The sequence below is a fragment of the Pinus tabuliformis genome, chromosome 8 (genome assembly GCF_031772625.1).
Source record: "Pinus tabuliformis cultivar Carrire ecotype Pingquan chromosome 8, CPIR1, whole genome shotgun sequence".
Lineage (NCBI taxonomy): Eukaryota > Viridiplantae > Streptophyta > Pinopsida > Pinales > Pinaceae > Pinus > Pinus tabuliformis.
In genome coordinates, this window is record NC_142294.1 from 615,611,537 (window position 1) to 615,627,996 (window position 16,460).

The 16,460-nt window shown below is 32.0% G+C and overlaps 1 protein-coding gene across 1 annotated transcript in view; it reads right to left on the reverse strand.

Moving 5' to 3' along the window:
* Nucleotides 1-406: 406 nt before the first annotated feature.
* The window catches only part of LOC149236999 (uncharacterized), a 127,659-nt gene continuing 111,605 nt past the window's right edge, over nucleotides 407-16,460 (reverse strand). The window contains exons 3-5 of the mRNA XM_089369107.1: nucleotides 1,348-1,443; nucleotides 987-1,197; nucleotides 407-846 (exon numbers count right to left, since the gene is read on the reverse strand). Coding sequence (XP_089225233.1) covers nucleotides 407-846; nucleotides 987-1,197; nucleotides 1,348-1,443 — 747 coding nt within the window. The remainder of the gene's footprint in view (nucleotides 847-986; nucleotides 1,198-1,347; nucleotides 1,444-16,460) is intronic.

Here is a 16,460-nt window from a genome sequence, read left to right on the forward strand (position 1 = left end):
ATGCTCTGCCATAACGCCTAACATGGTAAACAGGAGCAAATTGGTCAAGGAAAACTCTACGCGCCTCCAGAATCAAACTTTGGGGATTCTTCGAAATTTCTGCAATCTCTGATTTCACTTTCACTAGCTTTTTCATCTAATTATGTCTCTGCTATTCTGAATCTGCCACTCTGAATCTGCTCTCTGTCTGCCATAATTGATTCTGCGCTCCTTTCTGTGGGCATTCTGATGACCTCCCAATGCCTTCCTTCCTCCACATGTCTGTCATTACTGCATGGAGTACCCTAATGCTCATCTCTCAAGCATGTATGCATTTCCACATAGTTCTCTCTAGCTAGGTCCTCGAACACGCTCCTGTCAACTTGCCTTGAGCTAGCTTGTCTCTCTGTCTATACGCCAGAAGTGCTCAGCAGCATTGCGGTGTTTCATTCAAAGATTTGACGGTTTCGTCTTTGAATGACTTTTGAAAAAGGCTACATTTGTAGTCAGAAAGGTCAGATGAAAAAATATTTTGATCCGTTTTCCCCAACAGCTTTCTTTGAAAACCAGGAATGCGAGGGACAGCGCCAACTGCATCATTCTTTATCACCATATCTTTCCCATTTTTGACAAAACTGATAACTTCGGTGATATTATCAGACGTTGTATCAATTCTTGAAGGTCTATCTTTTCTATTGTTGGCAACATTATTACGTTTGGTGTTAATATCAGGCTTCTTGCAGGGAAGAACAAAGGGAGGGCTCATGGCATACAATCTGCCGCGAATTGTGGTGCGAGAACTACCGACTCTCTTTTTGCAGGGAGGGGTTTCTAACATAAAGTTACGAGTTTGAGCCGCGGTATACACTGCCAGTTTTTGCCGGTATAAAATTCCAAGACAGAACTAGAAGTTGACGACCGATCACGCGGGGGTCTAGGTCGAGCACTACACAACAAATCGTAGCAGTGTTGTCTGTGAAGGCCAAACAATCAGCTTTTAAAAGTACAAGGCCGGAAATGTGAATTGCTATTCCAGAGGTGTATCGTTCCAATTATGATGGTCGGATGTTTCAAAGGCCTTAAATTTTTCAACTGGGTTCCAGGATTGGCGTCAAGTTTATCAGCGTGTGAGCGTTTTCGTTTCTTCTGAGGACTTTGGGGCCTCGACGTCGTAGCTGACGAAGAATTCTGGTGGGATGGAGTGCGGAGAAGGAAGCCCTGTAACCCCGTAAACTTGTGTCTCAATCCGTTCGGTCATGTTCTTGGCCCTTTTTTGTACTTGCATAAACTGTGAACTAAAGTTTGTCACTCGTGGACGAGCTCCCTGTAGCTGTCAAAGATCTAGTTTCTACCAAGATATGTGCAAACTTTGTCATCACGGACGACCTTGAAACGGGCTATGGCGGAGGGGGAGTCCTCTATCCCGGTCTCAGCCTCGAAGACAACGCAATGCGATGGGATTTCCTGAGGAAAGCGTATTCAATCTTGAGCACGCAATTGTTTTTGACCGTAATTGTTGTTGCAGCCGTGGTTTTGTATTCACCCATCAATCTTTTACCGGTGAAAACTTGATAATTGAAAAATCTGTTAGTGATTGGCTAAATTCTTAGCTGGAATTAGTTGAGTGCCTTTTTTCAAACTAATTTTTTGAAATCTTCAATAGCTGGGGTTTGTCTAGACTTGCTGAGTGTTCATTTCTTTGTTGAGACAATGGCTAGATTTCATGATGTATTAGAGTTACTGAATACACTAATACACTCCACTATTGGTGGGAAGGTAAATGTTAGCAAAGACACTCTTTGTGACATTCAGACCTGCCTGCATGATGCACAAGAAAAGATCGAATTTTTGCAGCTTGAATCACAACTACAACAAGAAGAGCTACACCATTCTGAACTTGTTTCTGTTCAGAACATTGAGACAACCACCCATAAGCAGCATGTTAATAATGGTACAGATCATTCAAATAAAGCAGCAGTTGTATATGCAGATGCAGAAACTCAGTCTCCACTTCCCAAGCCCATCATCAGACCTTGGGAGCAGCTTGTCCACAACAAGCACAGAACTGGTCTTGGATATGACAAGGACTTGTCCTTTCATATTCCAGACTACTCAAAGCCCATTCAGTTTCAGAGTGCTGGATTTATTCATGACAGTTCACCTGCTTCTCATGACAGTTCAGCTTCAGCTGTTCTAGACTCTGCCCCTCTTCTACAGCAACAACAACAACAACAAAAAAAACAGATCGTGAAATGCCAACACTGTGATCGAGTTGGCCATCTGAAATATCACTGTTTTGATCTTCATCCATGTGAGCACTGTCATAAAACCAGCCATTCTTCACACAGATGCTTCAGAAATAAACGTCCTGCAAGAACAAAGATTCATCTTGGATGGATCGCTTCTTGGCAATGGGCATCAACAGACAAGAAGATATTCCAAACACATGTTAGAACTTGTTCCAGAGTATTGAACAGTCTTGCAGTTGAGTTTTCTCCATCTTCTCACCTTGTATCTGACAGGGGGGGAAATGATGGTCATCTACAAGCTTCAAAGTCACATCAAGCGAGCCTGAGCCACAACCTACCACACCAGTTTCAGAGTTGCAGCCAGAGACAAAGATGCCTGAACATGCCTTCAGTTGGCAATCTGGGACACTTCCTCTAGCAGAAGACTTCAGCTTCTTGCCAGTTTTGGAAGAATTCCAGGAACACAATTGAGAACACTTCCTCTAGCAGAAGACTCCAGCTTCTTGCCAGTTTTGGAAGAGTTCCAGGAATTGCATTAAGCATTCCAGAGTTGTTGGTCATCCTTAAACCATCACAGATTGAGAACACTTCCTCTAGCAGAAAACTACAGTTTCTTGCCAGTTTTGGAAGAGTTCCGGGAACTGCACTAAGCGTTCCAGTGTTGGTGGTCATCCTTAAACCACCGCCCTTTATACCAACATTTCATAGAGCACATTCAGCCTAGTGCTGCCATGCATTTTTTGCACATTTTGTATTACAGCTCTCTTCTTGGACTCATACATAACCCTTCGGATTAAGGGGGGGAATGTTGGACACCTAATCCTAAAGGGTTAGTGTGGAATTCGAATGGACAAAAGCAGTCCAAGAGACCTTGGGATCTGAAACCCAAGAGTGAGATATTGTACTATAAATGTAAATCAATTGTTAATAAAAATTGCATTGAATGATTTATCCTTCATATCTTTTGTGATGTCCATGTGTGTTTAACACATCCTCAACCAAATTAATAATTGTCAACAATCATGGACAACCATGGTCCAACATCGCATTGTGACAAAGATTGTCTCCATTTGGAAATCAGTCATGGTCAACCATAGTCAACCATGGTCAATAGTCATGGTCACATTATGACAAAGATTATCTCTTAGTCCAACGTCACATTGTGACAACCATGGACATGCATATTCAAACATGGTCGACCATGGCCAAACGTCACATTGTGGAAAAGGTGTTCTCAATATGAAAATCAATCATGGTCAATGAAGGTACAACGTCGCATTGTGAAAACGATTCTCTCAATATGAGAATCAAACATGGTCAACCATGGTCCAAAGTCACATTGTCATAAAGATTGTGTCAATATTCAAATTAACCATGGTCAACCATGCTTATTTTAGGGTTTATAATATTTATCTTAGGGTTTATATAAATTGATTTTATAATATTAATCCCTTAGGTTTAATATTATTCCCTTGGATTTATAATCCTTTTGGATTTTAGTATTAATCCTTTGGGTTTACTAGTCCCTTAGGTTTATAATATCAATCCCTTGGGTTTTCTAATCTAAGGATTCATATTCCTAGGGTATAATATTATTCATAAGGTTTATAATATTACACATCTGGCATCCATCCATTGTGCTTGGATAATGAACATTTGTTTAATCACAACTAGTTATCCAATAAGGGTGGAATGTTTCATAGCATTATTGACGTAATCAGTCATTCAATCTTACTTTCATAGACATTTGCATGCACTGCCACAACTACTTACATACACAATAGACTAACAGTAAAAAAACACATAGTTTCTAGTGAGAAAGAATCAACAATATTCTTTCTCTTCTTAATAGTAACAACATCAACCAATAGATCTATTTCACCCAACCATATGTTGTAATCCTTGATCCTTGATGTTTTAATGCAACAAATCCTCATGTTGTAATTCCTATGAACCTTGGAACATTTTATCATAGTTAGAAATAATTTTGACTATATAATCTCTAGGTTCATACTCTTTAATTGCTTTGGATTTATCATTATCCTCATCTTTTACAAATGTGACTGTCAAATTATTTGTTGCATTTATTATCCTTTTTATCTATCTTATATTCATAAGAGACAAATTAGTCTTCATCCTATAATCTCTCACAATGAATGCAATCCCATATTTGATAAGATAATACTTAACCTCCTCTATGTAAAATATGGACTTCCTATCATGTAAATATAGAATTCCAAAAACAATCCCACAAATTTCAAGTGGTGCCATATATAACTAAACCTCATCTATGAAACATGATGTGACTCCAAATCTTAGCTTACAATGACTAGTCACCTATAACTGAGCATTTTCACATATCCAACCCAAGGGATATGATTTCAGATGAGGCATAGTTTCTAATGCCAATTTCTTAACAATTTCCTTGGAAATAAATTTAACTTGTGATCCAGTATCAACAAGTGTATCCATATTAGTGTGTTTCGTGATTACCCTAATATTATTAAATGAGTAGAAAAAAAACACTAACATGATGTTTCACCAATATTTAAATATATACACCAAAATAATTACCTTAATCGAAGTATGCCAATCATGAGCTTTTACCCCACCCAATTCACCTTTCTTTTCCAGGATATTCTCTATGTCTAAAGAAAATCCATTGGAAAATTTATTTTTTTCAATGACATCTTTTGCATACTTGCTTTGTTTCTCTGTAAAAAACAATGAAAGGGAACTTATATTTTGGTCTCCATTGCTATTTGAATTAATCACACTTTGCATTGCATGATTGGCCTCTTTAATGTCATTTCAAATCTTGACAATTTTTTCTTCCACTCCTTCCATCTAAGATTCACCATAATATTTTGTTACATCCTTCCCAATGTGCATTGTATCAAACAAATGAACAATTTCTAGGTGCTCATGGTAGGGGAGACTAGTAAATTGTATTGGATAACTTTTCATTCCTCGTGGAAGTGCCCCATTATTAATGCATTCATGACAACCTTCAAGGTGAATCATAATTAAAGATATTACAACAATGATTTTTAATTATTACAGTGAAAAAAAATCCAATGAAAACATTAAATATTACAAACATTTCATGTATGATACATAGACGATTTTCCAATCCATATCTTAATGATTAATTCTATTATATTGTAATTTCCATAGACGAGGTGTCACTGTTTGTGATTTTAATCCGGGCCCTTCTTCCCCATTATAAAGATGTTTTTCGGAGCTTTAATACATATGGTTCTTAGAGAGGAAGTGCTTATACTCATCAAAAACTTCCTTTCCTGAAATTTTAGAACAAAAATATTTCATCTTAGGACCATAATCTAGACATGTAAATTTACTCATTGTTTGAAGTTTTGCAAGAGATGGATTAAATTATATACCAATTATTTGAAGCATGTTATTTAAAAATTATGCATGATATGAAATTCATAAAGTTAAACACTATTAAAGTGTAACGTAAAGTTATAGCATACCACATAAATGTGTTAGCCCTTGGGCATCGTGAATTTTCCATACAAGCATTGCATGGAATTGAAATTCCCTTTGCACACCTACTACTCTAGATATATCAGAGATAGTGATGCTCTTCCTTAACTCTACTAACGTGTTGATAAGAGGCTCAATATATACATTCATATATTTGACTTGGTACTTACCTAATCTATTGAACATACAATTCACAATTACTACATATATTGTTAACTAAAAAAAATATCAAACATATAAAACATATTTATGAAATAAACAACACACATGAGATGTTACTGTGTTGAAAAAACGTATTGCAAACAAATACCTAGAATATTGATTTCCAACATTATGTCCTTCTTAATTGACATCCATGGAGCAATTTTATTGTTGATAACGAAAACAGGCCACATTGAGTAAGTAGACCTGAGCTCTCCAGATGCATTGACACCATCAACTTCCAATAAAATCCTAAGATTATGAAGTTCATCTTTAAAATGTGGCCATATTTCCTCTATATTCTTAAATTCAAGTCCTTACACAGGAATTCGAAGAATGTCATCTTTACTTTTGTTCTTTACATGGTAATCCATAAATTGTGTTATGCTTTTACACATGAATAATCACTGCAAATGTGGAATTATGGGAATATAATGAAGAACATTATGAGAAACATTTTTTGTTGCTTGATCGGTTTGATATATACTAATTTGACACTTTGGTCATTCTTCAATGCGTGTTCTCCATAATACAAATTATGACCAACAAAACATGAATGAATATATTGATAGTCCATTCCAATATCTTTCATAATGGCATGTGAATATCGGTAATATGTGAGGTAAAACATTTGATGATGGTAGCAGAAATTCACCTAAAAATATATAACATTAATATAAATAATATTAATCATACATATTGCATCCAAATTTTATAGAAGATCAACTACCAATAAAAATAGAGGAGAAAAGAAAGCATTTATCATCATGTACTAAATGTCACAAAATATATTGCATACCTCATGAGTAATTTGACACAAGTTTCTGACAAACCATTCATAACCTTTAAGTTCGATGGTAGCAATATAGTAGCAATTATAGGTCTATCAAAAACACCAACTAGCTGGTCATCATCATCATCCATTCCAACATTATTAAATGTCTCTTGGATCAATATTTTTGTCCCTCCTTCTTCAATTGTGTTATTAGCATCATCATCTTCTTCCATAGGATCATTAACTTAATCTTCAATATTCATTCCATATTTCTGAAGAGGGGCTTATAAAATAGCCACATCATCCCGATCCAGGGCCAATGCCCTAGGGTGTTGTTTCTTTATAATTACAATCAATCAAGTAATATTAGTGTATATAACAAATATTAAAATGATAAAAACATTTAAAAGTATAATATAGGAAGAAAAAGACAGCTTAGGTGAGAGTGAGAAATAAATACAACAAGTAAATGATGAAGCTTATGCAATTTATCAATATGTTTATGAATATGTTGAAAAAATATAGGATTTTTTTTAGTTTTCTTGACATGTATAAAGAGAGACATTTTATGAGATATATGCTTACAACCAACAAAACCAACCTATTCTTATTTCTCCTTCATCATTATGTTATATCCTTTCTTTATTTCACTTGGAGACCACAAGTTTAGTGTGGATGGCAACTTTCCCCGACCCAATTAATTGGAGACCACGACTTAATTTATATGGAGTTTAGAGATAAGGATTAGGAGTTAAAGCATAAGGGGTTAAGAGGTTATTAGAACCCAAGCATTATGGATACTTAGGATTTGGTTGTCTAGATAGAACAATCAACATAGGTGAGAGAAAGAAACAAAAATAACAAATCAATGATGAAGCTTGTGCAATTTATTAAGATTTTTATGGAATATATTGGAAAAAAATAGGAAAAATGTTACTTTTCTTGACATGTAGAAAGAGACACAATTTGTGGATATATAGTCACAACTAAAAAAAATAGCATTCTTATTTTTCCTTCATCATTATGCCATATTCTTCATTTATTTCACTTGGTGACCATGTGGGCTTTTAAGTTGATGGAAACTTTCCCTCTAATCCCTAGTCATTAACCCACCCCTAACCTATAAACCATTAACTAGCCCTAACCCTTTATTTTAGCCTAACCCCTTAGACCCTATCCCCCTAATCCTTAACACCTTAAGCTCATTCCCCCTAATTAAACCCTTAAACCCATAAACCCTAAGCCCTTAACCCTTAATACCTAAACCATTCAACTCTAAACCCTTAAAAAATAACACCTTACCCCCTAAGCCCCTAAACTATTAAATCCTTACTGGTTTCCTAACACCTTAATCCCTGACCCTAAACTCCTTAAACCATAAAGTCCTAACCCCTACTCCCTAAAACCCCATTAACCTCTAAATCCCCTCAGCCTTAAAACTGTGCCTATTAACCCCTAACCCATTAACATATTAACCACTAACTCTAACTTATAATTTAAAGTTGAATTTTTTATAATTTGAATATTTTAAGACTTTTAATGACATAATTTTATGATACATTTTAGGTAATTTTTTTGGTTGATATTGTTTCAAATTCAATATTTATTGTCCACGGGACCTTGGATACACGGTGATCGGGTGCTTTGTTAAGGAACTCCTTGATGTGAAGTCATTGGTTCAATTCTCCATCAAGATCAGGTTGATATATTGGACATGATGAAGATGTAGTCTAAAAAAGTTATAAATTCTAATTATACAAACAACTTTTTAAAATTATCAATTATACACACAAATACATGTGTGTGGGGGGTTTGGTAACGATAAAAAATAATATGCATATATAAACTTTGAAAAGGAAGATTAAAAAAAAATAGCTCTATTATTTTTTATTCAAAATAATATTTTATTATTATTTAAGAAACTGTGTACTATAATATAACTTTAATTTAATAAATTTATTAAATTTTAACTTTATGTATCCACTTATAAATATTTAAGACATATATATATATATATATATATATATATATATATATATATATATATATATATATGCTTTAAACCATTAATCCCTAACACCTTAGATCCTATCTCCCTACTCCTTAACACCTTAACCCCATTGCTCCTAATTAAGCTCTAAAACCCCTAACCTTTAAGCCTTAACCCCTAACCCATAAACCCTTAACCAATAACCCATTACACCCTAAGCCCCTAAATTATTAACTACTAAGTTGACCTAACCCCTTAATCACCTAACCCTAAATCTCTTAAATCATAAGCCCCTAATTTACAAAAAAAAATCCACAATATAAAGACATATAATGAATAACTTACCAAGGGATGATATTTATGTTTGCATTCAAGGTTTCTAAATTCTCTACAATGTTTTTTAGTTGTTTTGATTAAAATTCCACTGCTCTTGTAGCCCTTGTGTTTATTACAAGGGCAATAACGTTTTCCATCATTCATTTTTCCTTACCAAACTTTCAATATTTATTATCTTCAAAAATAACTCACAACTTAACTATTTGTAGGGAAATTAATAAATTATTTCTGAAGAAAAAATAGCCCTTATATATAATTTTTTGCGTCGTATTTCTGTCCTCCAAATATTACAGAGAGAAGTTTTATAACAGCGAAAAAAAATAACCTCGTCCAACATCGATATTCTAACATGGTTATGGTTAACCTAGTAAAATGTCAAGAATTTGATGCACATAGGATATCTGACATGCATAAATGTGTTATATATATAGAGAACCAATCAAATACCTTATGCATTTATGCATAGAGTCAGATATCCAACATTATTAAAGACTAAAAAAATATTAAAAAATACAAATAAAACCCAATAGTACAACCAATTTTATTAGAAAATTCATAAGCGTCCATATGTAGTGGTGTCACTCTTCATTTTCATGCCTAGACCAAGAATTGTTATTGCACCAAATTCTCCCTTTGTTCCATTAAACCCACTTGAATCAAGTCATTTGTATATTAGTTGTGAATGTTATATGAAGCAACCTACTTTGAAATCCTAGTATGCTCAATCACAATGGTTTGTCAATGACGAAAGGAAGATTCCCTCAAACATTCATAGAGACATTAGAACAATCTATCCCCATCTCTTCTCTGAGATCACATAATTTTTCTACACTAACTCACAATATGCACTTCATGTTGATCAAGTTGGGGCATTTAACATTTAAGGTTATGTTCTCCAACTATATCATGAATGGGGTCACCTATCCATTAGGTGTCAAATTTATTGTTGTCATGTAATTGCCAAAGCTAGAAGATCTTAGAGATTCTCACCACAATCAAGAAACAAGAACATAATGTTCCATTACGACAACTAATTTTCTGGTGAAGACTCTCACCGTCCTTTATTTTTTTGTTGAATTGTTGGTTTTCTTAAGAATAGCAATCCTTAGTCATGGAAGGGGATTGAAAATTACTAAACCTTGTTGGTCCAACATACCTTGCTACATGTTTACTCCTTTGTTGTCCAACTCGTATGTGACAAAATTCGGATGTTGTTTGACATGATAAAACTCTATTATCTCAAAAAATTTAATTGCAATGAAATCCCTCGCACTATTCGGGGACTATAAGAGCTACATTTTTCTTGGATTTCAGTCATTTTCTTAATCACTACCATGGAATCCTCGAAGACCATTAGTTTGTGTATTTTTCTTGCAATGATTATAAACCCTGTCAAAGGGCCATATATTTTATTTGGTTATAACTAGTGATATCCAAGCCTTATGCATACTATAACTCTCATTGTTCATCGAGGCAAAGAATAACCCCTCCCACATCCACCACTCCTAAATTTTCCAACTATTTTAACCTATATATAATAATCTAAATAACTAAATATTATTTATTATTTGTTAATATAAAACATTTGGTAAATAAGTTTTTAATTTTGTGATATATTAAAATTTATTTTATATTACTTTATTATTAAAGGAGAGCAAGAAAATTAAAAGTTCTCTTGTGATTAATTAATTAACTAATCATGTCCATGGGGTCTTGGATAGATGGTTATCAGGTGCTTTGTTAAGGCACTCCTTGATGTGAAGTCATCGGTTCAATTCTCCACCCCAATCAGGGGATATATTAGACACAATGAAGATATAATCTTTCCAAACTTACTATATATATATATATATATATATATATATATATATATATATATATATAGTAAGTTTGGAAAGATTATATCTTCATTGTGTCTAATATATCCCCTGATCGAGGTGGAGAATTGAACCGATGAAATTTAACCCAAAAAAAAAAGGAAAATATTATATATATATATATATATATATATATATATATATATAATATATATATATATATATATATATATATATATATATATAATATTTTCCACCACTCCACATGTACTATCCTAAACATAATATTAATTTGCAGTGTTTTCCACCAAATTAACGCCACAAGGTATATGTGGTTTCCAATTTCTGTGTCATTGTTTTGTCAAGTGCATTAATCATGTGGTTATAATTTTACAAAAAGAATTATATCTAAATAAAATCTGAGTTTAATGTTGAAATTCAAATTTTTAAAACTTAAATCTAAATGGAATTTGTTGGGAAAAAATCAAATTAAATACAAATGTGAACTTGAAAACAATAATCAAATGGATTCAGTGAGGGTTTAATCCGATTTAAAATTTGTTCCTTTAAATTCAATAATAAAATTAAAATTTAATACAAATGCAAACCTAATAATATGAGTTTAGTGAATAATATGAGACTAGCGAGAGTTTTTTTTTTAATCACTGTGGCTTAAGGTTACTGAGTGGCGGCTATGGTTCAAGGTCAGTGAGTGGTTGCTCTATCCATTGGCCTTTGAATTATCTGGTTGGGCCTAACCCCAAGGGCGTCGAGGAGATTTGACCCCGTGACCTCACAATTGGCAAGGTACTTAGCAATGAGAACTCAACCAATTGAGGTATGGAAAGGTACTTAGCAATGGGAGCTCGACCAATTAAGCTATCCCTTAAGACTGAGAGTCCATTTTATTTTTTTTAAATAAAAACATCAATTCTTGAAACCTCTATTTTGTGTAGTTCAACACAAATGCAAACCTAAAATTGATATTCTAATGAGTTCAGAGAAGATTTAATCATTTTTTCTATCCTTGAAACTTTCAAATCAAAAAATAAATATATATATAGAAAAATGTATTTACATAATTTAAAAGATTTCTATTAATCATAATTTAATTTAATATAACTTATTATAACTTATTTACTTGCCCCAATAGTTATATAATAATATATTAATTTTAATAAAATTATAAATTAAAAAATTAAGATTAAAAAATTAAATATTCATTTGAATTATAATATATAATTAATATTAAAATTATTGAATGGCTATATTACATTAGGGGACACATATATAAAATTTGTTGTTTTTTTGAAATTGAAAATGGTTAAATTCAAACACAAATTTGAACCAGGTAATTTAAAATAAAATTAAGATTTATTTCAATAAAAAAATTAAATAAATAAATATTTTGTATAAAAACATTTAGGCTTTATAATAAAATATACATTTCCTTTTCATATAGTGTCATTGTCTATTTTATTTAAAAATTAATATGTATTTTCATTTTGACACCTCAAAATATAAATAACATAATTTATAAAAAATTCCATCTAATTTAACCTCACCTTTTATATATATATATACACACTTCTATTTATAAAAATATGCTAATTTTTTTATATTATTTTATTAATAGAGAAGAATTTAAAAGAGAAAGTAAACAAATACTCCCGTAATTAATTAATTATTCATTTATATAATATTCCATTGTAATAATATTATTAAGAATAATTATAATAATAATTTAAAATCACTCCAAATAAAAATATATTAATTAATATATACCATGCACCTCACGGCTCTTTGGTGGTACAGTTCTTCATCTTATTGAGCTTTTCCTTTGTGGAGGTTATGGAGGTTTACTCTATGAAGTGTTATATATATATATATGGGGCATCTTTAAGAAAATTCAATGTAAAATCAAATATTTATGAAAATAATATTTTTAAACGTTTATTTATTTTATTGATAAGAGTTACGAATTAGTTACAAAAACTAATTTTTGATATTTGTGAAAACTAAATGAGGATGAAAACAAGAAAGGAAGGAAAGCTCAGGGCTCTCGGGTGGTTCAGTTCTTCATCTTATGCACTTCTTCTCTCTGGAGGTTACAAAGATTTACTCTATAAAGCATTTTATATATATATATATATATATATATATATATATACTTTTTCTCTCTGGAGGTTACAGAGATTTACTCTATAAAGCAATATATATATATATATATATATTATGTTTTCGTGTGGTGTCTATCTTGGTAGCAAGGACAACAACTAGATATAAGCGCAATGGCTGAAAAGATCTATTGAAAAATGAACCATCGCATAAATCATGGTGTTTTCATTCACAATGCCTTTGGATTTCTCATTCATCTGCTGGCATTTTGGATGGCTTATGGGTGGTACAACTGAAAAAGATAAGTTAATCTCTTTGAATTTTTCTTTGTTTATGTGCACAAAAAGATATGGCCAATAATGTTCATGTTCTTTAAAGTAAATTCCTTATTTTGATGCAAAAAAGTATAGTTTGGTTATGTTAATTTCCTTGCAAGGTATTGCAAAGTTCTTATGCATTAAAATATTGCAGGGATATAACTCCTCTTCAAAATCTTTTTTTCTCGGTATATGCACAACAAAAGCTAAGTAGTTTTGTGATTTTCTTGAGAGAAATTACACTAATTCTTTCACATAAAAAGCAAAGTGAATATGCAGTTTCTCTTAGAGAAAATTACATGTGAATCTTGTGTGTTAAAAGCTAAGTAGCTTTATCATTTCATTGGGATAAATTACACAAGATTCTTTCTAAGTATCCAAGATATCTTCTTGAGAAAAGATGCATGAGACATCTAAAATTCTTGAGGAGATTATTATTATATATTTTTCTTGGCAAAGAAACTATATTACTACATGTAGATAAAGATTTTTATAACTATATATAGGAAAAGACTGTTATTATATATATTTGTAGCATTAAAAAATAAGTAACCTTTCTTGTCTTTATAAAAAATTTGCATATGGATTTGATGTAAGAAAATATAGGATGCATGATCTTTTATTAAAAAGGGATTGCGTACTTGTGTATGAAATCATAACATATCCAAGTCATTTTCCTGGAAGTAAATATAGATTAAAGAGGGTAATTTGCGAAATATTCTCATGGGTACGAGAGTTGTTTTGAGAAAGAATACTTAGTTATTAGAAAATATAATAACTTATGCATAGATGAAATGCATAGAGATAATATAAGTCATAATAATCTTCTTTAGAAAGGATATGTTTTTCTTGTGAGTAAAAGATAAGTTAATTGTGTTAATTCCTTTGCGAGTGTTTGCAAAAGTTACATGTTTTGGTGAGTAAAAAGGTAAAAGATTTGTGTGTTGCAAATTGGATAGTTTGATTTAATTGCATGGTTTAATGCATAAAAGGTTACCATTATCATTATCTTATTTCTTATACCGAAAAGAAACGTTGATTATGATACTTTCTTGGAAACAGATGCATGAGAACTTTGTTATGATATTTTCTTGGAAACAAATGCATAATAACTTTGTACATAAATGATAGAGAAACTATGTTGGGTTCTTGAAAATAACTATGTGAAAAGAACACATATGCAGAAACATAGAAACAATAGTTGATTACATGTATGAAGATATAACTATTGTGTTAGATATTTTAAAGAGAAACATGGATTTGTGTGCAGAAAAGAATAAGTATTATGGAAAGTAAAACAAGTAGTTACTTGGAATAAATGTACTAGCTTTCCTTTGTAAAATACATATATTCGCATGCAAGAAATAATGACTAACACATTAGTTTTGGTTTAGAGCAATGCATGTCTTTGTGCATACAATAGATTTTGTAAATAGCTCTATCTCGGAAAAGATGCTTTTCAAAAACAGAGTTACATTTGCATTCATGATAATAATGTCTATCATGTTAGATTCCCCTTAGAAGGGAACATCTACTGTATTGGAAAGATTACTTAGTTACATGCACAAAGAAAAAACTAACATGCATAACAAAAAAGATAAGTTTCTAGCATCCTTTAACTAAAATGGATGGTTATAGTGGTTTCCTTTGGATATGAATGTGTGCTGGTGCAAGAATGATCATAGTAATGGGGTATTTATTTTGACATTCTTGATAATTATTTGTTTATACATGCATAATGTTGTTAGAAGAAACATGTAGTGATATTATATTTGCATCTCATATATGCACATGAATAGATGTTAAAAGATCGTTTTTAAAGAATGATTATTGATTGATTAATACTTAATCTAATCATGTTACCAACGATTGTTCATGACAACAATGATAAGAAAGGGTGGTGATTTGTGCAAAAGACAAATTATGTTTAACATTGTGGCAGATAAGAACTATTGGTCTATGTTGATGAGTCCACTGATGAAACAATCATGCCACAAGGATGTAAAGAGTATTGATATGTGGGTAAATGGTTTCATGACAATTGTAATAAATTTTAGCTGCGTATGTGGTATTTTAATGATATTTCATTGTAATATCTTATAACAATGGATAAGGGATGGACTCCCTTATAAGCCATTGATTGAGGGGTGAACACCCTTCCGAGCGTTTAATAATAAAATTAAACGTTTGTTGGTTTTCACCCTACAAGGTTTCCAGGGTATATCGGTGTTCAATGATGTGATTTCTTATTATGTCAGTTTGGTGATGTTGATTCCTGACATAATGTGATGTTGATAATGTCAAGTATGTGATTAATTAATGTGGTTGAAGGAATCATGAAATGGATGCAAGGTTACAACATACAGTTTATGTTAATATACTACAAGAGTGGTTGTTAATGGTTATGCAACATACTATTCCTCTACTAAAGTTACTTTATGTACTAATGAACACTCTATCTAATGGTTAATGAGGAATGTGGAATAGTGATTTGGATAATTACCTATGGGTAGTTTGTGTAAATAAAAAATCTATCTCCCTGCATTTTCATGTGAGGTTACTGGCGTATGTTACAAGTGGTATCAGAGCTAAAGGTTGTAGCATTGGTGCCTTTGGGAATTTTTAAGTAGAAAAGAAATCAAGGTATGCTACTAGTGAGCATCAACTCAGATATGAGTCTAACAACCTATATATTGATATATGCAGTAGACTACTTTTGACATGATATGTGTGATTCATGTTTGTAACTGTAATGAGTAGTAAGTAATAAATTTTGCTACAAAACTATGTTCATGACATTTTAATCCTGATGAGGATAAAATACATTAAAACCTTTGTCACACTTATGAATAATCTTGAACACTCACTAAGGAATGTGACAATTAACTACCAATTTTTGCAAATACGGAAATATTAATGATGCATTTAGTGAACATGACTGAAGTTACAATGCACTAATTTTAATGAGTGAATGGATGAATGTAAATACGGGGAACATCCTTGAATACGATGATAGAGTGTTTTAAAAGGACATTGGAAAAACCCCTTTAGATATTGAAAATAAATAATGAGCTAAGTAGTGAGATTTGATTGTAATAACTAATTGTTGATTAAGTTTTGTCATGGCTGCATTAAGATGATTGGTAGACGTGATTGGTTGGTGTTGTG